Below are 25,281 nucleotides of genomic sequence, written 5' to 3'. Positions count from 1 at the left end.
AGAAAGGGTTCGGGTTAGTCTCAAAACGTCTGAACGTCGGCCTGGATTCAGTATAAATTAATGAATAGATCTATAACATTCTGGACGGATGTGAGTGCAGTGTGGCTCTGTTTTGATGCGAGCTGCTCTGACAAGCTGTCTCCCGCTGCATCTCTCATCCCGGCTCTTGTCTGACTGCCGCTTAAAAGCATAGCCGTGATTGAGGGGGGGAGATCATGTGCTTTGTGGAGGCGCTCTGTAGGTGGCAACATAGACTGTGACTTTACTGAGCCCCATCCGGAAACGCCAGCACAACTCTGACTTCCCTGTTTGTGTCGTTGTCTGTTTGAACAACCCAGAATCTGCAAATCTGAGCGATACGGTTTGTTTGATCCTGCAGTTTGAGGTGATTGTGTTTGCTTTTGCTCGACTTGTGTTTGCAGGATCCAAACAGTTGTTTTGAGCATTGATCCAACTGAGGTGCTGCAGTTCAAACCCATGAAAGTCGGTTTCACTGCAGTGATCAAGATAACTGGGAGGTTTAAGGTGTCATGCGACACACATCCAATAAGGATTTTATTATAGACTTGAAATTAAGATTCTTTATGCCTGATGTTATCTGTTGCCTATTTGGTTTCTCCTTTTTTCAATTACTGAAAGAATCTAAGGCTCCGCCGTTACTCTGTCTGCTTCACATTTGTCAGGATTAACACTATTAATTTAAATTATCTCCATCTGTGCAGAGGTGGACGGTGCTGCAGGTCTCTGGGGGGAAACTCTGGAACAGCTAAACCTTGCTTTTTCATTTCTTGTCCGGGATTTAGGTCGTAGAGGTGATTGTTTCTCTCCTCTTTTTCTTTTTTTTCCCATCATCCCTATCTTCTCTAAGCTATAAGCTAATATATTTGGCTTGTGAATGGACACAGAAGCTCTTTTTTCATTTTTTTTTTTACTTTATTTACAAAGCACAATGAGCTTCAGACTCACGAAATGTAACAAAACAGACCATCTTGGAAAAGCTCTTTTTTTTCCTTAAATGCATTCATTTATTTCTGCATCAATTTAGATAAATTAAATTGAACTTCCACTAGTGCTGCGCAATTAATCTAATCACATTTGCAATCGCAGCGTCATCCTGTCATTGCGGTGTAACTGTGAATGTGTGTCAGTGAAGGCGTCTCCTTCTCCTACATGGAGTTTGTTCACCACGGAAAAGAAAGAAGAGAATTACTGCGACAAAAAACAGAATGATTTGGATTCACGCACTGTGTTGAACAGAAAGATGTGCTGCGTAAAACTTGCAAAAGAGGAAAGTACAAAGAATGTGAGTAAAAAAAAAAAAAAGTAATATTAAAATCTAAGAGATAAAACCTAAAAGACATCAAAATCAAACACTAGTTAACAAAGTATTGGACAGCAGACCTACTCTTCTGATTTTTCCCCTCTCAAACGAGGCCCTGCACACCCTGCACGTCTGTGCTGTCACTATCAGAGTATTGACCTACTGGGGAAAAATAGTAGTTGCTGTATTCACCCTCATCTGATAGTACTACTCTACTGTCCGACCTGCCTTCTCCTATAGACAGCTGGAATTGGCTCCAGCGCCCCGTGACCCTGACCTGGCTGAAGCAGTATGGAGGATGGAAAGTTGCTGCAAAATACTGGCGAAATTCAAGCTTGATATATAATTTTTCAGGTGTGAATACACGATTTTGTCCACACCTGAACTGGTGTCATCCGAAGTCGTATCTCCTGTAACGATCACTGGCGTCTGACCGACCCCGTCCTCTGACAGAGTCTAACCTCCGGACGGCCGGGCGGCCCGGCCTGAGCGTGACTCTGCGGCCTCCCGTCGTCGCCACCATCCTCCATTTGGGTTGTTTCATTAATCTCTGGAAACCGAGCCGAATTGATCCCGGTGTCGACAGCGTTGCCTGATGGGTATTGACAGGAGCGGTTGGTGGTATGTGTGTGACCTATATGAAAACCTACTGTATTTGTGACCGTGTGCCGAGTCGATGCGGCGAAAGGACTCGGACACAGCGGTGAACTCGGCCTAACCGCTGAAGCTGCTCGACGCGAAACGGCAGGTAGTGCCGGAGTGGAGCTCCTGGTTGATCATGTTTAAGAGGAGAAGAGGCTTCAAAGTCAGAGGACTGCGGGGTTTTCCCTAAATGCTGACACTGTAAACTGATATTCTGTGCGTCTGGTGCCTGACCTGAAATAAATCCCGGAGATGTCATGGTTTATGTCCCGCTGCTCGACAGAGACGTGAATACAAGCGAAGGTCAGATTTCTCTCTCAGAGCGCAGCTGTGGACTTTGAAGCTGCACAGGTGTGTCGTCTGCATACGTCCTCATTATTTATCCAAACCTCAAAGTTCAGGGATTTCTTTTTTTACATTTATCCCCAGACCTGCTGAAAGGTCATGGAGGATTCAGTCGTCTCACGTGGCCCCGACGAGCTACAGACAGTTTAGCAGCTGAAAGTAGGCGTTTAAGAGTTCACGAAGGACCAGCTTTGGCGCTGTGATCAAACGCAGCAGACAGGTTGAGCACTAATAAACCGAACCACGTCAGCACAAAGTTTCTGACTCAGCCGGAAAGTTCTGATCCATTTATCTCAGACACCACTCTGTCCAGCTTAGTGTTGCAGAGCGCTGGATGCGATCCCAGAGGGTGAACACAGGGTGCATCCTGGACCGGGCGTCACAAGACAAACAGAGAGAGACTCAAATGTGTGTATATGGAGTGTAGGAGGAAACCGAAGCACAGGGAGAACATGCATGCTCTAAAAGAGCATGTAGAGTTGAACCTGGGACACGAGGCCGAACCGCCACTCTATTGTGCAGCCAAAAAACCTGATCGACTGTAAATGGACGTCATGACAGCTTTCCAAAAGTCCAGCCAAATCATCTTTGTTGCCTCCTGGTGGGTAAATGTGATCAAAATAATCTGCCGGCCCAAAACTAATGGAGGCTGTAGAGCTACTGTTTACTTTGACAGGTCACATGACGGGCCAGCAGCTGATGTGTGTGTAGTGAATATAAATGTAGAAGAACATCCTGCAGGTCATTCTAGCCCCAATCACAGTTTTGAAACTGTTATTTGAATCTTCCAATCATTTTAGACGAGACACAAAGCTTAATTTTTTAATAAAACCTGTGGAAAAGCCATTGTTTGTGAAAAGCCGCCATATCCATGATGCTTTCACAGGCTGTCATTTGTTCCCCTCTTGAGAGGTTTATCGGTAATGTGGCTTCAGAGAAAGCAGTATCATCTTCATCGCAGCAGCTTGTTATTTAGTGTGGCTGCTCGGCCGGAGCGAATTAACCGTCTGCCGGCGACTCGTACGTACGAGCGTTCAGTGCGCGCGGAAGCCGCGGCAGCTGAAGCCCAGGCGGCGTGGAGCCGGACGCGGCGTGATGCGACACTTCCAGCGTCAGGTGTGAGGTCGCGTCTGTTGTCTCTGCTGCGAATCGCTGTAATAACAGTGCATTGTGGGTAATAGTAGTGCGGTTCATGACTCATAAATATGCACAGTGTTGCAGAGTGGTAAGTCTGATCTACACCGACGTGCGTGTGTGTGTGTGTGTGTGTGTGTGTGTGTGTGTGTGTGTGTGTGTGCGTAAAAGCGGGATAATCAAATCTTTGTGAATGAGAGAGGGAGATCACTCTCCCTCCTCCTCCTTCCACAGCTCCTCTGCCAGCTCTTGTTGGTGTGTGTTGTGGTGTAATTAAAATGTTTAGCCAATGTGAGTCAGACGGTGTGTGTATCTGTGGCTTTGTGTGTGTGTGTGTGTTTGTGTGTATTTTGTTGCGGCTCAAACTCAGTTCTCCGGGGAATGAGAGGGCTGAGCTCGTGTGAGTTCAGTGAGAAGACGGGAAACGTCAGAAATCTTCATCGTCCTCACCTCTCACTCTCCTCTGATCCCTTCTCTTCCTCCACCTCACTCCATCCTCTGCCGCAGACAGGTGGATTCTCGGTGCAGACGGGACGAATCAGATTGGGATTATACGGAATAATGCGGAGCAATCCCCGTGTATCTGACGGAGTTTGTTTTAGAGTAACTCCTGACTGAAAGTGCAAATGAAATTAAGAATTTCTCACAAACTCTAACACCGTTTTACTGATTTGTTTGTGGTTTGTCGAGTGTCACAGTCATTATTCATGCAATTTTTTAAAGTCACTCTGTGTAAAGAGATTACTACACCACTTATGAAAACCCTGCCAGAAAACGAATAAGACAATGCACCATTCATTTGAAAATATTATGTTTTCCACCTCAAATAAAACAGGAAAACCACATGACATGCTCCAAACACAGCCCTCAAGAAAATACAGAAATCTATGCAGCATCTTTCTGTCAACCACTCAATGGCACTTTGCTACTTTTTCCATTCAAATTATGAAAGAAGAGACTTATGAGAACGAGATGAGTGTTTTCACTTGAAAAGTTTTTTGCATTTTTGTTTTAGAAACGTTTGGATATTCTTCCCTCTGCTTTTTCCTGTCAGATTAGAAGAAATCATTTATCACGGCATTATTTTGTGTTTGTTAGATGAGCTGTTTTCCAAAAGCGTCACGGTTTTATTGATATAATGTCAGATTTCCGGGTTTCACTTGCCATGTCTCCTTCAGCATCTCTGAGCCAGTCGGCTGCTTCGCTCTTCACACACACACACACACACACACACACACACACACACACACACACACACACTCACTGTCATGCTGTGTGTCAGACAGAAGGCCATCCCTCCCGCTGTATGCTGATTGCCAGGTCGCTGCACACACACACACACACAAACACACACATAAAGACTGCTGATGAACTGTAGGTGTGTGTTGTGGTGTGGGGCTGAGCGGTGAGGGGTCGGTGGGGGATGGGTGGATACTGTAATGGTTGGACGTCCTTTCATCCTTCCTGTTTCTGCTCTTTTCCCGCTTCAGCCTGCAGCTTCCTTCCTCCATCCCTCTCTTTCTCCTCCAGCCCTTCTTCGATGTCACTCGCTCTCACACACTGTCTGATTCCAGGCATTTCTGCTCCTCACCTGTCCGTCCGTTCCACGAAGGACCAATGAATTGAACAAGAGCTGCTGTTCCATCAGTCTTTTCATCTTCATCTCTTCTCGGCGGCGTTCACTCAGTGGCTCATGGTGAAGCGGCGGTGCAGATGGCGTGCCGACCGTTAATTGGGATCGAATGTCATTTATTGATTCCTCACTGGCCTCTGTAGTGTATTAGTTCATCATTTCACCTGAAACTCTTCACCAGTACGCTCATGTGACAACTGCCATATTTCTTATTGACTTGGTTTCATGTTCTTTATTTTATTTTAGCTTGTGTTTTCTAGTCAAATATTGGTAGATTTGAAACAGTTTTTGTCGTTCCAGTCGTCTCAAACGCAGCTATTAGCATTTACAGACTCCTCATTCCATAGAAGAAAGTGGGAAATTACCTGCAGTTGGAGTTCATCTGCAGGACCGGACAGCTGATTGCAGCAAAATGCAGCAGCGAGGGCAAGCTGCTTCATCATTAGCATTAAATCCATAATATGAAAATAAGCTTCTGAACACATGCACGCCGAAGACTGCAGAAATAGTGAAACCAGAGACGCAACAAACTTTTACCAACAATAGTCGGAAGATGATTTGAGAATCCACTTTTATTTATTGTGGTTTTGTAAAAAAAACAAAGTGCACTCAATGAGTTAGTGTAATTTATTGAGTGTAATGCTATAATTATATCGGAACAGTTATTTTGAGTTCTATGAACTGAAATGAGGATAATTAATAGGTAAAAGTATATTTGGTGTGTGAATATGGTGGGAACCTGTCATTGCAGGGTCTGGTGAGTCACCCAGCACACCGTCTGTTTTGGATTTTCATTCAGGAAACTTTTAGAAAACTGCATGTTGTGACTGTCAGGATGTGACGCCCTCGGTGTCGATCTCTCTGTCAGACCAAAGGTGACTTTTTGTCTCCTGCAAGCTTTTGAGAAAGCGCAGCACACACACAGAACCGCCTCGTGAATTCGCACTCTTCCTGTTTTTGTGCTGTAACGCTGCTTCTGTTCCCTGAGAAGGCCGCATGATGCAACGCATTGTAAGCAGACGTTTGCATCTCACTTGTAGTAAATAGTTGTTTTTTTTCTTTTTCTCCAGAGTCTGACTAAGATGTGTAAAAAAACCATCCTTGCAGATATCAAAGCGGCGAGGGTGAAATTTTTATTTCTCGCTGCCAAAGGCTTTGTGGGCAGGCGGTTAAATTGCACTTAAACGGCAGCGTCCACTGTTGTCCACACCGATTACAGAACAAAGCATGTCGTCCAACAGTTCTACAGCCAGTTCAATCAATGGAATTGCCTTTTGGCGAAACGCAGCAGGACAGATGCGGCTGACGTGTGCGGCCTGAGCTGTACTAGAAAGAGGCGGCGGCTGGGTCTGTCTTCAGAGGAAGCGCCGTCAAATATGGGAAGGGGGGGATTTGTTGGAAACTGGCAAACTGCACTGATGTTGAACCTACGCAGGAGATTAGTGTCCTGGCCGCATATTACTGAGTGTATATCACTTATAATCTATATATGCATCTGGAGAGATGGATCAGGGAATATTAAAGGCATCGTGGCCTCAGATTTGTGTTTTTTTTTTTTTTTTCATTGTGGGACTGAATGACTTCGTATTTCCAGCATTTAGGAATTCCTCTTCAATTATACGTGACATGTAAGTGGTTTACTTCTATTGTGTTCAGTCAGCTGAGCTCCTGAGCCGCGGCACATGGATCTGTTCCAGGCTGTGTTCGTTTCAGTTAATAACCGTCCGATATTAGCCGTCAGACGTGTGCGCTTCGCCGCCCGAGCTCCACCCAAGCCTGGCATGCCACCTCTAATCATATGCGAGAGAGGGTCGCCATCAGATGAATTAAAATCTGTTGCTCCTCCTCTTCGCCTCCGTTCCGCTGGCTCCACGCGGACTTACGCGTCCACGCCTCGGCCAATCGGGCGGCCGGGGAGGGAGGAGAGCAGGCGGGGGGAGCCGGGGTGGGGAAGGATGAGGATGAGGAGGAAGAGGAGGAGGAGGAGGAGGGGCAGGACCAGCAGCCTCCGGGGCTGGCAGCCCACCGCTCTTGTCACAGCTGGGAGGGGAGAATGGGAGGGATGGAGAGAGGAGGAGAGGAGGGGGGGTACGGAGAGGGAGGAGGTAATCCAATGAGACACAGAGAGGAGAGGCAATGCGAGGGCAACGCCTCACAGCACCGGGAATCTCTCTCTCTATCTCCATCTCTCTCTCTCCCTCTCTCGCCCCCCGCTACCCCGCCTTTCCCTCCGTCTCTGAAGCGTAAAAACCAAACGACTCTCTTTTTCCTCTCAGTCTCGATGTGCTGCAGGAGTGCCCTCATATATCTTCACCCACACTTCAGGTGTCGTCTTCTTCCTCAGGTTTCTCCTCCAGCTTGAAGGATGACTTGGCGTCTGAGATTTGGGATTTTTCTGTCCTCCCTCTGACTCACTGGCAGGGAGCATCTTTTCTCTTCTTCTTTTTTTACCGGAGTCATCTTTGTTCTTTGCCTCCAAGCTGCTGAGTGTACAGTGGCTGCTAGTGGGGAAATAGGTTAGTGTGTCTGTTGGGTGGCGGGCGGCAGAGGTGATTGAGTGTTTGGTGCTCGGAGGAGATGAAGAGGAGGGGGATGCCTTCCTGGCGGTAGCGTTCTGCGGCCATTCGGGGAGAAGGTGACTGGAATGTTTCCGCTGAACTCCAACCTCAAGAGGCAAAACTAAAGAGAGACAAAGGAAAAGCAGCTCTAGACGCTTTGTTAGGTTTTTTTTTTTTTTTTTTCCTTTTTCTTTTACATTTTTGCACAGACAGCAGGACTGACTGGCCTGTTCTACCTGTGGACAACATGGACATCAACCTGCAGTCTCACCGCTTTTACTTCCCCCCGATCTACTGTGCTGAGCCGGGGGCGCAGCCTCAGCTCACCGAGTTCAAAGTCAGGTAGGCTTTCATCCGGGACATGGGAGAAGCTGTTTCTTCCCAAACCATCTTTCGCCAACTTCACAAATCCAGCTCTCCTTTTGTGATTTGTGGAGTCAGCCAGCTCTGATTGCTCCACATGGTTTTGTTCCTGTCTGTAGCCTCTGAGCACAGCCAGGGCGTCACGGATGTGTTATTCCCAACACATCCTCAGCTGCTGCTGCTGCTGCTGCTGCTACATGAAGCGATTCTGTGTACGTTGACTGCTGCTGCGAGTGGCTGATTGCCCTTGCAGGGGGATGGGGCTGCATGCTAATGTGTTAGCTAGCTTTGCAGAAAAAAGTGTTGGGCTCCTGGGAGAGGCGGGGGACACTGACGGCCTGTGATGGAGCCTGCCAAGTTTGAAGAGAGGAACTGACAGTGCCACAGTTGTGTTATATTTGCCATCCAGGGATCTATAGGCCTCTCATTGAGCCTCCGGGGCTCTTTTGTTCTTTGTGTTTGCGCCCTCCCTCCCCGCTCCCGCTTTCTTTTTTCGCTACTCTTTCTCTCCAGTCGGTGCTGGAAGTGCTCAGGGCGGCTTGTTGCATCCGCGGCCGACGCCTGCCGTCATGGTTGCGGAGCGCTCAAGGACGCATGCTCAGACATTCAACAGCTTCCCTCGCTCTTTGTCTTCTTGATGTGTAATCGAGGCGGATGGAGCTGTTGCATCTCGGGCGCGCAGGGACCTCAGACCTCATGCTTTGTGACATGTGGGAAATGCAGAAAATGTCAAGGTTCTCACGGCGGTGGAATTCTGATCCCAATTTTTACCCATCTGTCAGCGTCTCCATCCCGATCTATCTTTTCATCAATCTTTGCTTCTGGAGCTTGTAGATGCCCTTGTAATCTTGTGCGCGATACATTTGACAATTCCTCCTCTAACAGCTCTGATTAGTGCAGCTTTAAGGGACTCAGCCAGAGTTTTGCCCCGCTAAGCAGCTTTTAGTTTGGCCTGGCCTCCGCAGCCTGGCGGAGCAGCTTTGTGAGGCTGCGGCGTGTCACTATCAGCGCCTGGCCGAGCTCCCCGAAGGCACCGCGGGAGTCGGAGTGCAGCCACAGCTGGGGCGCACGAGCAGCACGGAGGACAAAAAAAGAGCAAACTGAGAGTGTTTAGAATCCCAAATGTGGACATTTTCATGACAGGAGAGGGAACAAGGGCAATGACGCCTACCATTTCCTTCAGGATGTCGGTCGTGCTATATAGAAGCCTAACTCCACATATTTGCTTCCTCAGACTAGATATTGGGAGTAGGAATAGTGTTTTGAGCCTATTGTAGAAGTGAATAAGTTCAGTCCATTGTAATCCCGCCCCCTTAGAAGCGCCCACGTGGGCAAACATCAGCGAATATCAGCTTAACTGACGGCAGCCTTGATGAGAAAAAAATAATAACACAGTCTTGCACATATCCGACTGTGTCTCACACCTCTTTTTTTTCCCGTAAAAGGCAGAAACGCACACACACACACACACACACACACACACACAGACGCACACACAAACCCTGTGAGCATTTGCAGAGATTAAAGAGGTTTAAAGTGCGACATGTCGTCACAAAACCAATTCCAGACTTTAAGCAATATTAATGTTTCACAAATCAGATTTCATGCAATGAATACTCACTTGGGCATGAGGGCGGGAGATTGAGCTGCACAGAGACACTAACAAGCAGACTCCCACATCTGTTCGTGTGCAGATTCATCACTTTCACTTCTATTCTTCTGCAGTGTGGAAGTTTCCACATCAGCTGTAGGATCTGGAAATTTGAGCCACCGAGTGTTAGCGACTGTATTATGAACAGGCTGAGTTTATTTGGGTTGAGGAATTAAGATGAAGGGAGATTGGGGGAAAAAAAGGAAAAGCCAAGAGAGAGTGGGAGAGAGAGGAAGAGGAGAGACCTGAGCTGAGAGGGAGGAACAAGTGACCAGAGGAGAGAAGAGGGGGATGGTGACTGAAGCAAAGCTACAAGGAAGAGAGAGAGAGAGAGAGAGAGAGAGAGAGAGAGAGAGAGAGAGAGAGAGAGAGGATGGATGGGTGGAGGTATGGGTGAATCAGGGAGGAGAAACTGCTGTGAACGTGGGAAAAATGAGACAAATTAATGCCTGAGCATGAAGGTTTCGGTGCGGCTCAGACCTCAGAAGAATCTTCCCGGTGGATGCTGGGATATTTGCGCCACCCTGGGCTCCATGGTGATGGAAGTAGCCCCAGTATAGCCAGATAACCATGACAACCAGAGCCGGCCAACCTATGAGAAAACACACACATACACACACACACCGTGCATGCGTGCTCGGAGCGTATGCCGTCTGTGTGCATGCGGCGCGCAGGAGACGCTGTGCTTCAGGGCTTCTTGCAGCTTCTACATCAGGAGCATGAGCCCTCTTCTTCACGGCGCGTTATGTGTGACTGACTCTATGTTTCCTTCATTGTGAAGATGTGCTGCACTGATATTTGAGCCAAAAAGCAAATAGGATTAACAAATTGCATTACCTGTCTTATTTTTTTTTGATGTCACATATTTTTTTTTCTGTCTGCCTCTTTTTTTTTTTTTTTTTTTTTTTCAAAGATTCACCCTCTATTTTTAGCTTTGTTTCATGCTCCACTGACACTGACTGGGAAACATAAGAAATACTGATGTGCTCAGCTGAGCTGCAAGGTAACGTTTAATCCACACAATAAGATATGCTCTATCAGCGTCCATGAATATCTATTATTACAGCTTTAATTTATTTACCCACAAAATATGATTAATTGAACACTCAGGGTTTTTTTTTTAGCAGTGCATTAAAGTAAAAGCTGTCTTTTTTTTTCTCACGGGAGGTGTGCATTAATCATTCATTCACATGCCGGATATAGCCTGCAGTATGTTAATCTGACGGCATTAGAACGACTTGTGTGAGCGTCGGTGCTGATGTACGACAGAAGGACAGCTAGCAGGAGTCAAAGGGAAGGTTTTCCACAGAAGCTCTGCTTAAAAGACATGGCAGAGATGGAAATGCTCAGCTCGTCAGGGGGAATGACCAGAGCAGACAGGATCAAACATAAACAGCTCAGATAAAGCTGGAGAGATCAGACTGCGATGGTTCGAACCTTCTGTGCTGAAGAGAAGTAGATCTGTGTTTGGAGATGGAGCTGCCAGGCGAGGAGAGAAGAGGAGCAGGCCATTTGGAGTTGATTATATGTATCTTAATAGACGTTTGGTCCCCCTGTGCTATTGATTTATTAGTTTGATTGCTCATTTTGTGAAGAAAAAGCAGAAAGCCTTCAAGACACATGGAAAAGTCGTTCGAAGGTTTTTCAAACAACCCAGTCACTTCACCGCCTTCCCCATTTTAGAGCATTCCAGCAATGTTTTCCCTACTGGCAGTGAACCATTGCACTCCTGAGCTGAGCGTAAAATTAGAAAAGCCTGTAGTAGTTGAGCGTCATGTCAGTATAACTGCAGCCTTGTAGTGTAAAGAGTGAGTTTCCACTGAAGACGTGAGGCATGAGGGTGGGTCTGTTGTCGGGACGTCATTTGCTTTATGGGATAAATCAGATTTCTGTTTCAGACTAAGTCGCGATTGTCGGATTTGATGTTGACCCTTCCACCCAACAAAAATGAGAGAGACACAAATGGGAGAAGGTAGAGACTCACCAACGAAATAGAAATCCAATAAAGCTAAAAAAAAAAAAGAAAAAGGATTAGAGCCTTGACATTTGACTCTTTTAAATATTTGTTATTTCTTTCACGATTAGCAAACTATATCTCTTAGCTTGCTAACACTGAGATAAGAGTCTCATAAATGGTGTAAAAGTGGTGACGGGGCCCTGGAGGCTCCTTTCGCTCCACGTTTTAACTGTCTGGTTCCATTAGGTTATGACTGTGCGGCCCGACCCTGACTCCTGTCAGGAGCAGGATTTCATTTGTACCGTCAGCTCGGTCTCTACGTTCACCTTGAAAGCCTTTGACTTAAGCCCAAGAACTGCCGTAAAGTAAGTTACTGCTTGAGGATTACGTCCTGGGATGGAGGGGCTCTGTGTTGTTTCGTCTCCTCGGAGGAGCCTCGGTGTCGGCGCCGTCTCCCCGGCTCGCGCTGGCCTGACAGATCAGGGATGGAGGCTGCCGCACACGCATGTCAAACATCGGACGGCCCGGCTGCAAATCTGAGAACTTTTCTGGGTCACTGAAGCTGCTGACGGACCATTTGTGGCACGTCCGCCGCAGCGCTGCGCGTTTTTTTTTCTTCTTTTTTTTTTCGTTTCAAACGAGTCGACAATTACAGAAGCCTCCGCGTCACGCAGACCGCCGGGTCCCGCTGTCGTCTGAGCGCTTGACCTCACGACCTTGAGTAAATACTCGACTGTAAATAGATCGCAGGTAGACATAGCTGCGCTCTGTGGGTGTGTGTGGCCGAGCAGCAGCTAAATGGCGTAGCGGGGGGGGGAAGGCATCGCAGCCTCAGGGCATCACCGCCGCTTCCTTTTCCACTTCCTTTCTTTGCAGGATGTGGTTTGAGTGTTAACGCTGCAGCTCGGCTCTCACCTTCAGTCTCCTCTCACTGCCGGCCAGTGTGTTTTTTTTTTCTCTGCTAAATGGAGAGCCATGCATTTTTAAAGCCTTCCTTGCTCTTCGCTGCGCTCCTATATCTTCTGTATCTCTCTGGCTCCACCATTTGTCCCTGTCCGTCTTAATTACTTCTTCCTGCCTCCCTCCATATTCCCACTCCAGCCCGTCTTTCTGAGCACGAGCTACGAGTTCTTCTGCCCCTCTGTTCGATGCCTTCGACGCTGAGCTCAAGCGTCCGATCGGCAGCGAGATTTAACAAAGTTTGGCTCCCCTAATATGTTTACAGTAGCGTGTAGCTTCAGTCAGACAGAAATGAGGACGGCCCCGGGCTCCAGACGTGGCATTAAACATTCCAGCAAACGCTCATTAAACTCAGATCAAGATTCCCACGAACAACCAGCGAGACAGGAATGTCTGGCTCTGTGCTGAAGCCTTTTAATGCCACACCTGGAATACTAATGAAAGGTCGCTTTGAGAAGCACTTTGGCAATTTGGAAAATGCCCCTACCTGCTACTGTTTTGGTATGAGGAAATCAAAACTCCTCCAACTGCCGGGAAGAGTTTGCCTGAATGCAGAAACTACAACACAGGAGTCTCTGGCTTTTGCGTAGCATGTGACGTGTCGGTTCAACTCATCTACGTTTATGATTTTACGTCTCCGGAACCATAACTCCTCGTTCAGCTGCACGCTTCCTGTCACGTCTGCGCTGTGGGACAGGTCGCACGCCGTCCTGACTTGTTGTGTTTGGGCTGCGGCGAGCTCTCCGGGGACCTTATTGACCATGTGTTGTCTCTGCTTCTGTTATGTCAGAGGATTTGGCCGTCTTTGCTGAGACATAAAGGACCATCCAAAGTCTAAATCCCCCCCGTCACAGAGCCTCTCGGTTATTTTCCACTCTCTTCTGTCTCTCATGTATATATAAGCCAAGTTGGGGTCAAACAGAGGCGGTCCTCTGATTTCATTGCTGTTGTTCTTTCTGTTTTCTTTTTCTCACTGATGAGATTTTGCCACATGGCCGCCGCCACGCCTTTACAAGTCGGTTTCTTTGGTCGGAATTCAACAAACCGCCGACGCAACACTTCAACTACGTTGATATCAAGGCACGGGCGTCTCACCCACCGCGCTCAATAATGCATGCAGGCTTTGGCCAAACATAAAAGCTAAGAGCACCTGATCTCAAATTAAACCTTATTCCGACAACATTCCCCACTGCTTCTTCAGGAGCTCAGCATTAAGCTCTCGGGGGGTAAAGAAACTCTTAAATGCTTTATGCAATCATGCGGCGCAGCAGTAAAAGAAACCTCGTCCTGGATGGCCGTTCGCCGGCTTTCAGCCGGAATTAGACCGTAAATTCAGACCTGTGCGTGGCACCGGGAGGTGGCATCTCTTTGGCTGACCTCTGGGGACTGTCACAAGCTCTCGCTGGGCATTTGGAGAGAAAACAGCAACGAACGAACGCAACATTGTCTGCCTCGATTATGACTCGTGCCGGACGGACGGTCCGAATCGGGAGCTCACGCTGTGGCAGAACCGCCGCCGGAGCGTCCTGAGAGTCAGACAATGAGACGGGACGCCGTGTTTTGTGCCGCTGCGAATGCAGCGGGGTCTATAATTAAGGCGCGCGCCGTGTCTGAGGGCTTATGTTGCTGTTTTTTATTCATATCTCGCTGCTCATTCATCTTTTCTTCACAGCCATATTTTCTAGGCCAAGCGAATATTCCACTCCAGTTGTCATGCCAACAGATTAGCGTGCTCTTGCGTGGTCTCAGCAGTCTGTACGTGTGTGTGTGTGTGTGTGTGTGTGTGTGTGTGTGTGTGTGTGTGTGTGTTTGTGTGTCCTCCTCTCTGCAGGGTCTGCAGGCTAGATGCACACAAGCTTAATATACTCAAGTGCATGCCGCCGCCGCGCACGCCGCGACGCACGCAGCTCCTCGATTAGATTCCGTTTGGGTGGCGGTGGTATCGGACTTCATTCACAGGGAGCTGCAGAGGTGGTTAAACTCATTTTCTTAGTGAAACCGCAGCCTTATTGACAAATGAATGCTGTTTTTGCAGACCTTCCTCTTCAGTCTGTGGATAATGGGATTGGTAATGCTGAGGCTCCAACATGTAAGATGACACGGAAAGGCTCTGAAATGCTATGCTGAGAGTGTGTGTCCCAGTGTGTGTGTGTGTGTGTGTCAGGGGTCTAAATCAAAGCACAGTTTGCTAGATTAGTTTGCATAATACTAAAAAAAAAAAAAAAAAAAAAAAAAGGGCCACAGAGAGAAAGAATTTAAAACTCTCGGTCCACTGAGGTGAAGTTTAAAAACCGCTGTGCTATTTTGGTTGTAATACGCGACGTTGTATCATCCAAAGATGAGTATTACTGAGTCGTGCAACAAAGCTTTGCCATGAAACCCTTGCGTAAACCTTTTCCAGCCGCAGGGCCCCTCCGCAGGAAGCATCCGATTTAAAACAGGATCCATTTCCTTTTTAATGAAGGGTTTCAAGTGGCGTGCGTTCTCTACCTGCTGTAATGCTGTTTATCTATCACACTTCTGATACTGTTTATGTACAGTGATGCATTTAATGATCGCTGCTGCCAGCTGAAAACAATTTGAATAAACTGACTGATTAGTTAATTACATTTTCAAAGGTGGCCAAGGTGATTTTTCTGCGCTGAGTTGTGATCAGTTTGTGCCGTCTTTGGCGCCCAGTGGCAACACTTGTCTTTAATTAGCCTTGCTTTGTTTAGAAGCTCAATCAGACACGAATGACGGGCTGCAGTTGGCAGCTGTGGTTTGAACGACCCTGAGCCTGTGTGTGATGGATTTCCAACCCGCCTCACATCTTCCGCAGTCTGAGATCGAATTGGATAAACGGTCGGCTCTTAATCAGAGCTTCTTCTTCGTCTCTCTCTGACCTGTTGCTTTATTGAATAATAACTTGAATCTTGGTTCTGGAGCGTCTCCATTCTTCGGTGTTTTGAACGTTCTCTCGCTCCTGCGTTTCTGTCGGTTGTTGAGTCCAACTCGCAGCAGCAGCCATGAAATTTCAGGCTGAAATTTTAGAAAATTAGCGGTCTGGGATCACCCGCCTTTGACGTCTTCCGTCTGTAAACCCCTCTCACTCTTCACCATAAGGCCAGAGAATTTAAACAATGACCAAAAAAAGCAAGCATATCAAACACACAGTCAAATTAATATAGCCGTCCCCAGTCTATGGACTGACGGCTGCTTTCTCTGCTCATGAAGTATCACCAGATATTTCCGTCCTCAGCTGTGAAATGTATTCAAGTCCCACGCAGAAAATGAGTTATTTTTAGACTTCTCCTGAGCAAGTTGCGCATTTTGTTTTGTTGTGTTTCGCGTTTGAGCCAGCAGGCTGTTTGAAGGCCTGCTGTCAGCTCGGGTTCACTTTCCTCTCATCTGATTCTGCCGTTTTCTCCTCTCCACCACCAAAAACCTCAAACACACGAGCGAGCCGCTTATGTAACGGGCAGGTTACTTTCTTCTGGCCCTTTTTGTTGTTTTTTTTTACAGACATGCATAAACATGGCTTGATTTATACCACGGGACATTGGAATACACACACACACATACACACACACACACACACACAGTGTGTAAGACGCTCTCTGTCTCTGCTCATTAGTGCCCGCCTTACAGAAATAAACACAGGTGGCCTCTCGGACAGTGAAGAAGAGCAGAAAACAAAATTCCTCTCGCAGGTGTTTTGGAGGTGGGGGCTTGTATCACACTGACGTTCATGTCGTTTTCGGTTATTATCAAATGAAACGGCGCCAGCTTGTGTCATAAAGTTACAGTTTTAGTTCTATTTTTGTCTATTTTGTACCGATATCATAGTTGCCGCCTCCTACATCCATGTTCCGACTCTATTCTCTGTCTATCGATGCCTTCACAATCACGGAAGTCACATTGCAACACATTCTGAGCGCCCTGATGTTATTTTATTTTTTTTTTTTTTTACACATTTGCACAGCTGGACGCCGCAGTGGGCTTTCCTGGCAGGTGACCAGCGGCAGTGTCTGATTTAGGATGGCAGTAATTCATGTATGAGCCCAGCGGGCGCGCTCGCACAGCACTGTGCCAGTGAGCTAATGGCGGTCCACAATTTAGAGCAGAGTTATGACTGCAAGGCCGATGTTGAGTCATCGATCAGAGCAGACGGGTTCTCCCAGAACCCCCTTTTAGAATGATTCCAGGACCTCCACCCAAAACTGCAACTGTGTTATTTTTATGCATTTTAACATTTCCATTTTTAAATCTGAATTTTTTTTATTTGTTTTTGTAAAGTAATTAATACTTGACAATCTTGACAAAACGTCCTGGAAAGCTGCTCCCTTCAGTCCTGGATGTGGTTGTTTCTCTCGAGAGGAGTCTGTCCTCGTTGTTCATGCTCTGAGAATAAAGGCCGTCAAACCTTTTGATTTTCTCACTGTTTCAGGAGAACGAACTGCTTCGGTGTTTCGAGACAGCTCTGCTTCTCACAGAAGTGGCTGCAGCAGCTTTTGACGCTTTGTTTTGTTTTGTTTTTTTTCCTGCAAGCGGCTGTAGATTTTCCCTGGAAATAAGTCTGAGATCCTTGGATAAGCGCAGAGAAACACTGTCAGATAAGCAAAGTGGCCCCTGGTTTTTTGCCAGTCGGCCCCAGAGGTTGGATCTCAGTGACGATTTAACACGATTTATCCCATTTTCTGTGAAAGCTGTTTAGCCTCATTGCTAATGTAGTTTAGCTCTGGCGTGCTTATGAATCATTAAGCTGTCAGCTGTTCTTTCTGCTCTATGCGGCTTTGATGTTTCATACAGCTGATGCTGCACACACACAAACACACAAACACACACACTCTCGCTTCTGCAGACAAGACGTTTCTTTGTGCACGGCGTCTGGCGACTTAGCCCCTCCATGGATCCCCTCCTGTGACGAAAACAGAGGGCATTTTGTACAGGGGTAAACAAAAAGGCAAACAATTTTGCGGTGATGATTGTTCTGCCGGCGAACTCTCCGGATTTGGCCGTTTGCTCCGAGCAGCTGGATCTCTGACACAAAGACACTTTCTGTGATCTGTCTTTTGTCACTTCTGCTTTCCCCCCAATACAACAACAACAACAACAAACCCAAATCAAACCCTGAAGCACCTTGAGGGATGTGTTTGTGAAATGAAAAGGCAGTTTCAGTGAGGAGGACTGCTGGAACTCAGAGGGCGATTCAGCATTTTTGGTCTGCATGACTCACTTTGTGTAAATAAATCCCCTCCAGATTCGACCCTCGCCTTTAAACTTCACACAGGAACTCTCACTCATATTTTGCATTCATGTTTTAGCGCTACCTGACTGATCGTGGATATAAACATGATCTCGGCTGAGCATCACTCACTCACACTGACTCATCGAATCAAGCAGCGTTACGCATCAAGTGTGCAGAGGTCTGAGTGTTTTAAAGGGCGCTCGGTTAAATGCAGATATATCAGCGCGTTGTCATCTTACGCCAACAAATCCATCAGAGGTTGGGGATATTTTGGTTTCATTACTGTGCTGAATGCCAGCTCATTCCGAGACAACAGTGGAAGACATAAAAACACACTCAGAGACAGTCTTTTTTCTCACTTAAGATTGACTTTCACTCTGTTTTAAAGTTCCCCATGTATTTGCACGTGCACCACAGATACGAATCTCTTCCCTGTGCATGCACAGATTTGCATACAGCGACACGTGCTGCTATTTTAGGCAGATTCTTTCTTTGTTGTTGGCTTTGCTGCTGCCTCGAAGCGCCGACGCCCCGGAAAGTGGAGCAACACAATAGCTCTGGTGCGGCGAATGTCTGCAAGGGCGGCGTACTGTAACACGCCGCCGTGTGTGGACGGGGACGTGCACGAGGCCCTCTGACAGCGCGGATCACTGTCGGGAGGCGAGACGAGCGCCGACACATGCTGGGAGAATCATGCCCAAACTCCATGACAGAACAAACGGCGTCCGTGCGTTTGCTCCTGATAGACACGGCTCCTGAGTAATTTCCCGCTAAGCCGCCCTCCACCCGGCCGACGCTCATTCACAGAGCAAATGAATGAAAACCGATTAAAAAGCCAGTTCTGACTCTCATTCATTGAGTGAAAACCAATTCACACGGCAGCAGCAAATTATGAGGGATTGTGAGAAATTCGGCCTGTATGATCTTTTAGGAAGTCATTACAAAGCAGTTACTGAGCGGAATTCAAATTTTAACCTCGCTGCGTTTTGGCAGCTCGTCTGCTGAAGGGAGGATCAAAGAGCTAATTATGTTTTATGCCTCAGGCTTTTATTTATGTATCTAATTCCTGAAATATCCCTGTCTGCCCCACCGACCTGTGTTTTCTTCTCTGAGTCGACGGCGTGTCGCTCTCCTCTGACGGCACGCCGTCGTGCTGCTCATCTCGGATGAAGTCAATTTAGCCGCGAGGTTCGGCTCCGGATACGGAGACGTAGTGTCACCGCTCTGACGCTGCAGGTGAGCAGAAGTGACGGGACCAGGTGCATCTTATTCGACACACACCGGTCATGCACTAAATGGCTTTTTGAGGCTCCCAGGTGTGGAGGCGATTAGCGATTCTGGATCCTGACTCTCAGCTGCTGAACTGCAGCCGAACTTCGAGAAAGGCTAAAGAGGAAGGTGAAAGAGGCTAACAGTGGGACTGTTTTTGGCTGAAACAGCATCTCGTCGACCCCTCGATGACCCCAGACTCTAGGGAGAGCTACCGGCTGCAGATGTTCAGTATCCATTGTGTATGTGCGTTTTCAAGAGATGAAACAGAGAAGACGTGTGTAACTCGTGTGCTGGGGATAATTAGTCTTTCCAAACCCTGCACAAGTTCTGCAGCTGCAATGAATAATTCATGTGTTTATCAGCACAGACCCTCATTAATCTGACCTCAGACGGTCCCAGTGACTTATTAACTGTACATGCTTGACGCCAGAAAGTGAATTCAGGAGCTAATTCTCCTGATTTGTTGGATGTTACTGTGCGTCCAAGTATTTTTATCAGCTACAAATCGGGCTGTGGACACTCCGGGAAGTTTTCAGCTGTTCACGTTCAAGGCCGAGTCTTGATGCTGTGTTCCTTGTCTGAGGCGATAATCTGTAACGGAGCGGCAGCATGTCCATCATGGCCATTTTGCATTATTCCTGCATGCATGCACTCTTTGCTTTTTTTTTCTTTGCGTTGCTTTCCCTTGCCGGTGGCTGCAGTTATCATTGCAGTCAAGGTTATGTTGGTCAAACTCACTGAAGAATGACTTTTTTTTATATACTGTTGTTTTTCCTGGATAAATAACAGCTTGATGCGAAATTACAAACCTTTTAACACGTGTGCAGAATTCCCTGGCATCAGTCTCTCTCCTCTCTGTGCTCTGGACTCTGAGATTTCTCCGTCTGCACCCGTTGTCTGAAATGCACTGTTTCAACAACTTGCCGTGTTCAGGTCCAAGGACGATGACGTCTAAGGTGCACTTCTGACCGCGTGTGTGTGTGCGTGTGCGTGTGCGTGTGCACGCTCTCGAGGTAAATTCAGAGGCATTTCATTTATTCATACCTTCTGCAGCGTTTGTTAATTTTTCAGCGGGCAGGGCGCGGGGCGGGCTCCATGCGATTCCTTCATGTGTGTGGACGCACACGCGTGCATTTGTTTGCGTGTGTGTTTGTGTGTTTGTGTGCGCGTCCCATAACTGTCAGTCAGGTTTTTTTTTTTTTTTTTTTTTTTTTCCATTTTTATTGCTTCCACTCCTTCCTCGCTCCCCTCTCTCACTTCCCCCCCCTCCCTCGCTCCGTCTCCATCGCCCTGTCTCCTCTGTTTTTCTGCTCAAGACTCTTTTAGCTCGAGAGCCTCATTTATTCATGCTTCTGGGCCCACGGTGCCATTTCAGCTCGCTGCCAGCTACTCCTTTTTAAAAATTAACGCCGTCGACAAGTTAACAAAAATAAATTAAACACACCGCCGCTCGCCGGTGCCGGGGCTGATTTCAGCACTCTTCACAACAATTAGTGCGAGACAACTTCAGTCCTGATCGCGAGACGCGGCGCGGGAGTGAGTTATTTATACCCCCAGCCCTGAAATACAGGCAGCAGGGAAGCATTAAAGGCGTTTTTTGCATGAATAGATTTTGGTCTTACAAGTTTCAGCTGCCTCACTTTCTCTTTGAAGTCAATACAACTTGTGCTTTTTATTCCAGAGTCTTAAAAAAAATGAGTACTACCAAGGTGAAGTCCTGCTCAGAGGCATTTGAGTTCACAGTGAGGAGCATTCCTCCACCCTCACCAGTCAGAATAAACCTCTTCTGACATTTGGAAGCATAAAAAAAAAAAACTAAATCTGATTACTTTTTCTAGTGTGACCCATAAAAAAACACATGCAGTCATGGGGAGAACATGCAAACTCTGCACAGAGCGACTTGTTGACATGACATCTAAAACATGATGATGTTTTATATGAGTATGCATGATATCTAGTTTCCGAATATAATAACTGTTAACAGAATCTGGAAAACCTGAGCTCATCAGAATCCCACGATGTTTATTATTCAGTTATTAAAACACGTGGGAGCTCTACACCTGCAGCCTCGGGATATTATTTCACACAGTTCATTCATAAAGACGCTTTTATTCTTTTGAAAAGTGGATGCTCTGTGTACCGCTGTCTTTGTTTTATTCTTCCTTTTTCCCACCTGCTTCCAGTCTTCATGCTCAGCCTCTTTTATCACCTCTGGGCTCCACAGCATCACAGACAATAAGAGATAAATATGACTTTTCTCCTCTGCTGCCGTAAAAGCAAATAACTCCAAAGGTCGAACTGTTGGTTCCATAATAAACCCGATCGTCCTCTTCATTATGTGTGACAAACTCCTATCTCTTTCAACCATATGCTGCGTTCACATGCCCGTCCTCTAAAAGCCAAGAATCTCGACTTCTTCTCCCCTCGTTTCTGACGCAGCTCTTTCACTCCGCCTTCGGGGCTGATCCACTAATTTTAGCTTGGCGAGGAGGCAGAGGCGCAGATGGGACTCTTCTTGTTAATCTCATTTGCAAGTCAAAATTGTTTCTGTGTGTTTCTTTCTCGTGTGCTGGCACCTCGGTGCCCTCGTCGCCCATCTGCACGCACCGGGCGCCGGCCTCTCGCCCCACAGAGCAACTGAAAAGGTCATCGGGGTAATGACTGGGAGAGCTGCTGTTTACAGTGGACAGGAGTGTGTGTGTGTGTGTGTGAGAGAGAAAAACAGGACTAAAGCCTGAGTGGGCCGTGATGAACAGATGAAAGAGCACACAGACACAACACTGGAGGCCACACACACACACACGCACACACACTTCACCATCGTGCCTCATTAAGAACGTCAGCAGATGCTGGACAGGCGCTTGATTACATTTGGATTAGACTGTTAGTGTAACACAGGATTAGGAGACGGAGTTGTTGTCATGTCCGCTGTGATTATCTCACTTACAAACACCAGGAAGACACACACTGGACTGTTTTACTGTGAGAGGAAAGTTTTCACCTCAGAAAAAAAAAAAAAACTCACTGTTGCGTTTGACTTGATGAACTCACACAGACTTTACTTCTTATCTGAATACTATGGATATTGTCGCAACACAGTGCAGTTTATATCTGTAACTATTGAAAGTAAATAAATCACATGTTGTAGTTTATACGTTTGACAAAGCTTGTGTCCTGTGTGTCCTTCCTCCCAGCGAGCAGAGCATCTGCCAGGCGCGGGCCTCCGTCATGGTCTACGACGACACCAGTAAGAAGTGGGTGCCCATCAAACCGGGCCAGCAGGGATTCAGCCGCATCAACATCTACCACAACACTGCCAACAACACCTTCAGAGTGGTGGGCGTCAAGCTGCAGGACCAGCAGGTAACACACACACACACACACACACACACACACACACACACACACACACACACACACACACACACACACACACACACGGCCTGCTTTAGATATGCAGATGTCACTTTTCCAGTCGTCGGGTTGATGTGCTGTTTTGTTCAAATGTTGGATTTTTCACTTCGTTGAACGTCATTTCAAAACACAAATTTATCACTTCACGAAGTGTTTACGCGCCCATGTGTGATTGGAGAATTATGTTGTAGATTTAAGTTTATGGGGCCGTCGTTAAAATATGTGGAGTGGAGGATTTCAACTCCAGAGGCTGAAAGGAATCTGGGCTTTAATGTGCAGTTACCATATTGGAAAAGTAAACACGTGTTTTATCATTTATAGCTGAAAAATGAGACAAATCTTTAGTACTCTTATCCTACAGTGGGAAGTTTTACTTCCAACAGATGTTGCTAACATCTGTTTTCCTGTTTTATTTGTATCACGATTTTTTTGTCACATTTTTTTAAATATATAATCAGGTTTTCAAAGCAATGAAGAAACTTTGTAACAAAGGGTTTCGCTGATGAAAATAATAAGCTGAAACAACACAAAACCAGTTTATTCTGTGTGTTATGTTTTTGCTGATAATGACGCTGGAGTGATGGGGACAGCAGGCGCTGTGTTCCTGCCTCCATGCTGCCATCTGTTGATGCGCATCGTCACGCAGATCAGGAAGAAGCGCCTGCAGTAAAGGAGTCTGCTCGCCGTGCGTCTCTGAGGCATCTCTCCTCTCCCCTTGTGTCTCGCAGGTGGTTATTAACTATTCAATAGTGAAGGGCCTCAAGTACAACCAAGCCACCCCGACCTTCCACCAGTGGAGGGACGCCCGACAGGTCTATGGACTCAACTTCGCCAGCAAAGAGGAGGCCACCACCTTCTCCAACGCCATGCTGTTCGCCCTCAACGTGCTCAGCGCTCAGGACGGAGGTGCGTCTCACGGCCAGGTTGAGGAAAATGCAGAGTCAGCGGCTTAAATGCGAGAAGGTCACATCTGGAGCAGGCGAGAGAGCTCGCTGTCCCGAATCAGTGAAATATGAGACTCATTCCAAGGGTAGCTTCATGTGTTCCTGCAGAGATGCTGATCGGGACTTACTAAGTCACATCCTGATTCCACTTGCAGGTGTATTCTCAGATTAGCAGCCCCATGTGTTTCAGATATATTTATTTGTCTCTACTTACATGCATTATTGAAAATGTGCAATATTTATTATTATTAATGTGTGTTTGTGCTGAATTCTCTGCAAAAGATTGGAAAAGTTTTGTCTATTAAAAATAATGCACAAATCACTCACTGCACATTTTGGATGAAAGTCTGACTGTAGGCTTGATATATACGTGGATGTCCAGCTGGGAAATCTTCCTCTCTCTCTTTCCTCCGACTGAGATGATTCACAGTCCGGAGTCCTCAGCCCGACTGTAGATCAGTTTCGGTTTGACAGCTCCTCTCCACCGCTGGGTGCTTCAGCCGTGACACAGCATCCTCTGCGAGATGATGAGTGACTGTAGATGGAGACGTACAGCGAGGACGTCAGACTGTAGCTGATATTGATAGAGGCGCAGTGTAGGCATCTAATAGCCTCGCTTTTTTTATTTTATTTTTACTTTGTTGCAGACAAACACGTTGAACTGGAAGGAAATGGCAGCAAAATTAGAATTAATAGCAGCCACATTACAGTGTGACGGCTGATGGGACTCGTCTGGAGCAGAGCCGTCGTTAACGTTATTAGTTCTGGATGTGTTTTCCCTGCTAGGAGTCAAAATGTCTGCGCTGGAAAGAGGCTATTTGAAGAGATGAGCCTCAACCAGGAAGTGAGTGAATGAAAGACGGAGCGGGTATGGAGTGTGTGCTCCAGCAGCAGTGTGTGTCCCCCTGCAGTCCCCCTCCTGCCTCTTCATTAGAATGAGTCACTGAGGAGGTCTCCCGGGGGTCCCGTGCTCCAGAGCAGATCTTTTCATCTCTCTAATAACACGGCGCGGCGAACAAAGAGGCTCGGGTGACAGCAGCCAAACACAAGTGCACCAGTACACCGGAGAGGAACACACACACGTGGCAGCTTGCTCACACCAGCTGCATGGAGTCTGCACACACACATACACACACACACACACACACACACAGCAACAAACTGTAGGCAAACTGCAGCTTTAACACTCGTCCTGCTGGTGTGTGAGTGAACGATCGATCAGGGGAGTGTGTTCGCCCGTCGCGGTTTGCTGCTGTTTATTTTTACTCCTCCACATCTTACCCCGGATTCCTCCGTATCCGTATCCTCCAGCCGATTACATAACGCACACCCTCCCTCTGTGCAGCTGAAATCAGAAAGACGTGTGTTTCCTCGCCGTTCGAGCAGGTGTGTCTGCACCATCTAGTGGTCAGGAGGTCAGAACTTGACCTTTCGTCCTCGGTGTTGATTTCACCTGCGAGACTTGAGGGGGAATGCTGTTGTTTGTGTTGTGTACAGGAAGAAGTGAGGTATATAATGTAACGAAAGGCCCCCGGCTAATTCTCATGAATGATTTCAAACTGTCTGGAAGACGCTTGAAATGTTACAAAAAAACAAACAACAAAAACTTTTAAAAATGACAGTTTGACTCTGGTTTGGAGTAATATTCTGATTATATGTTAAAGTGATTTCATCATCTGATTAAACAAAGTACTAGACGTTGAAGTTCGAAGTTTGATTGGAGGTATTTAATAATTTTCAAGCCCTGTGTGGAGGATTTTTTTGTCAAATGATTTCTAAATGTTAAACGCCACTTAAATATGTTCTTTATATGACAGCCACGTTTCAGCTGCACACCAGGAAAACAACGCGGACGTT

At 46.9% G+C, this 25,281-nt stretch overlaps 1 protein-coding gene across 3 annotated transcripts in view; it reads left to right on the top strand.

Annotated features, from left to right (window-relative positions):
* Positions 1-25,281, top strand: part of evlb (Enah/Vasp-like b) — a 34,774-nt gene that overhangs the window by 1,666 nt on the left and 7,827 nt on the right. For 2 of the 3 annotated variants that reach the window (XM_030109576.1, XM_030109575.1), the window contains exons 1-3: positions 7,806-7,975; positions 22,261-22,429; positions 23,209-23,386. In XM_030109576.1, the coding sequence (XP_029965436.1) occupies positions 7,881-7,975; positions 22,261-22,429; positions 23,209-23,386 (442 nt within the window). In that variant the 5' untranslated portion in view covers positions 7,806-7,880. Of the gene's footprint in view, positions 1-7,805; positions 7,976-22,260; positions 22,430-23,208; positions 23,387-25,281 lie in introns of those variants that run through there. The other variant, XM_030109577.1, reaches the window with a different exon arrangement.

Source organism: Salarias fasciatus, chromosome 15 (genome assembly GCF_902148845.1).
Source record: "Salarias fasciatus chromosome 15, fSalaFa1.1, whole genome shotgun sequence".
Taxonomy (NCBI): Eukaryota; Metazoa; Chordata; class Actinopteri; order Blenniiformes; family Blenniidae; genus Salarias; species Salarias fasciatus.
This window is presented reverse-complemented; position numbering and strand designations above follow the sequence as displayed.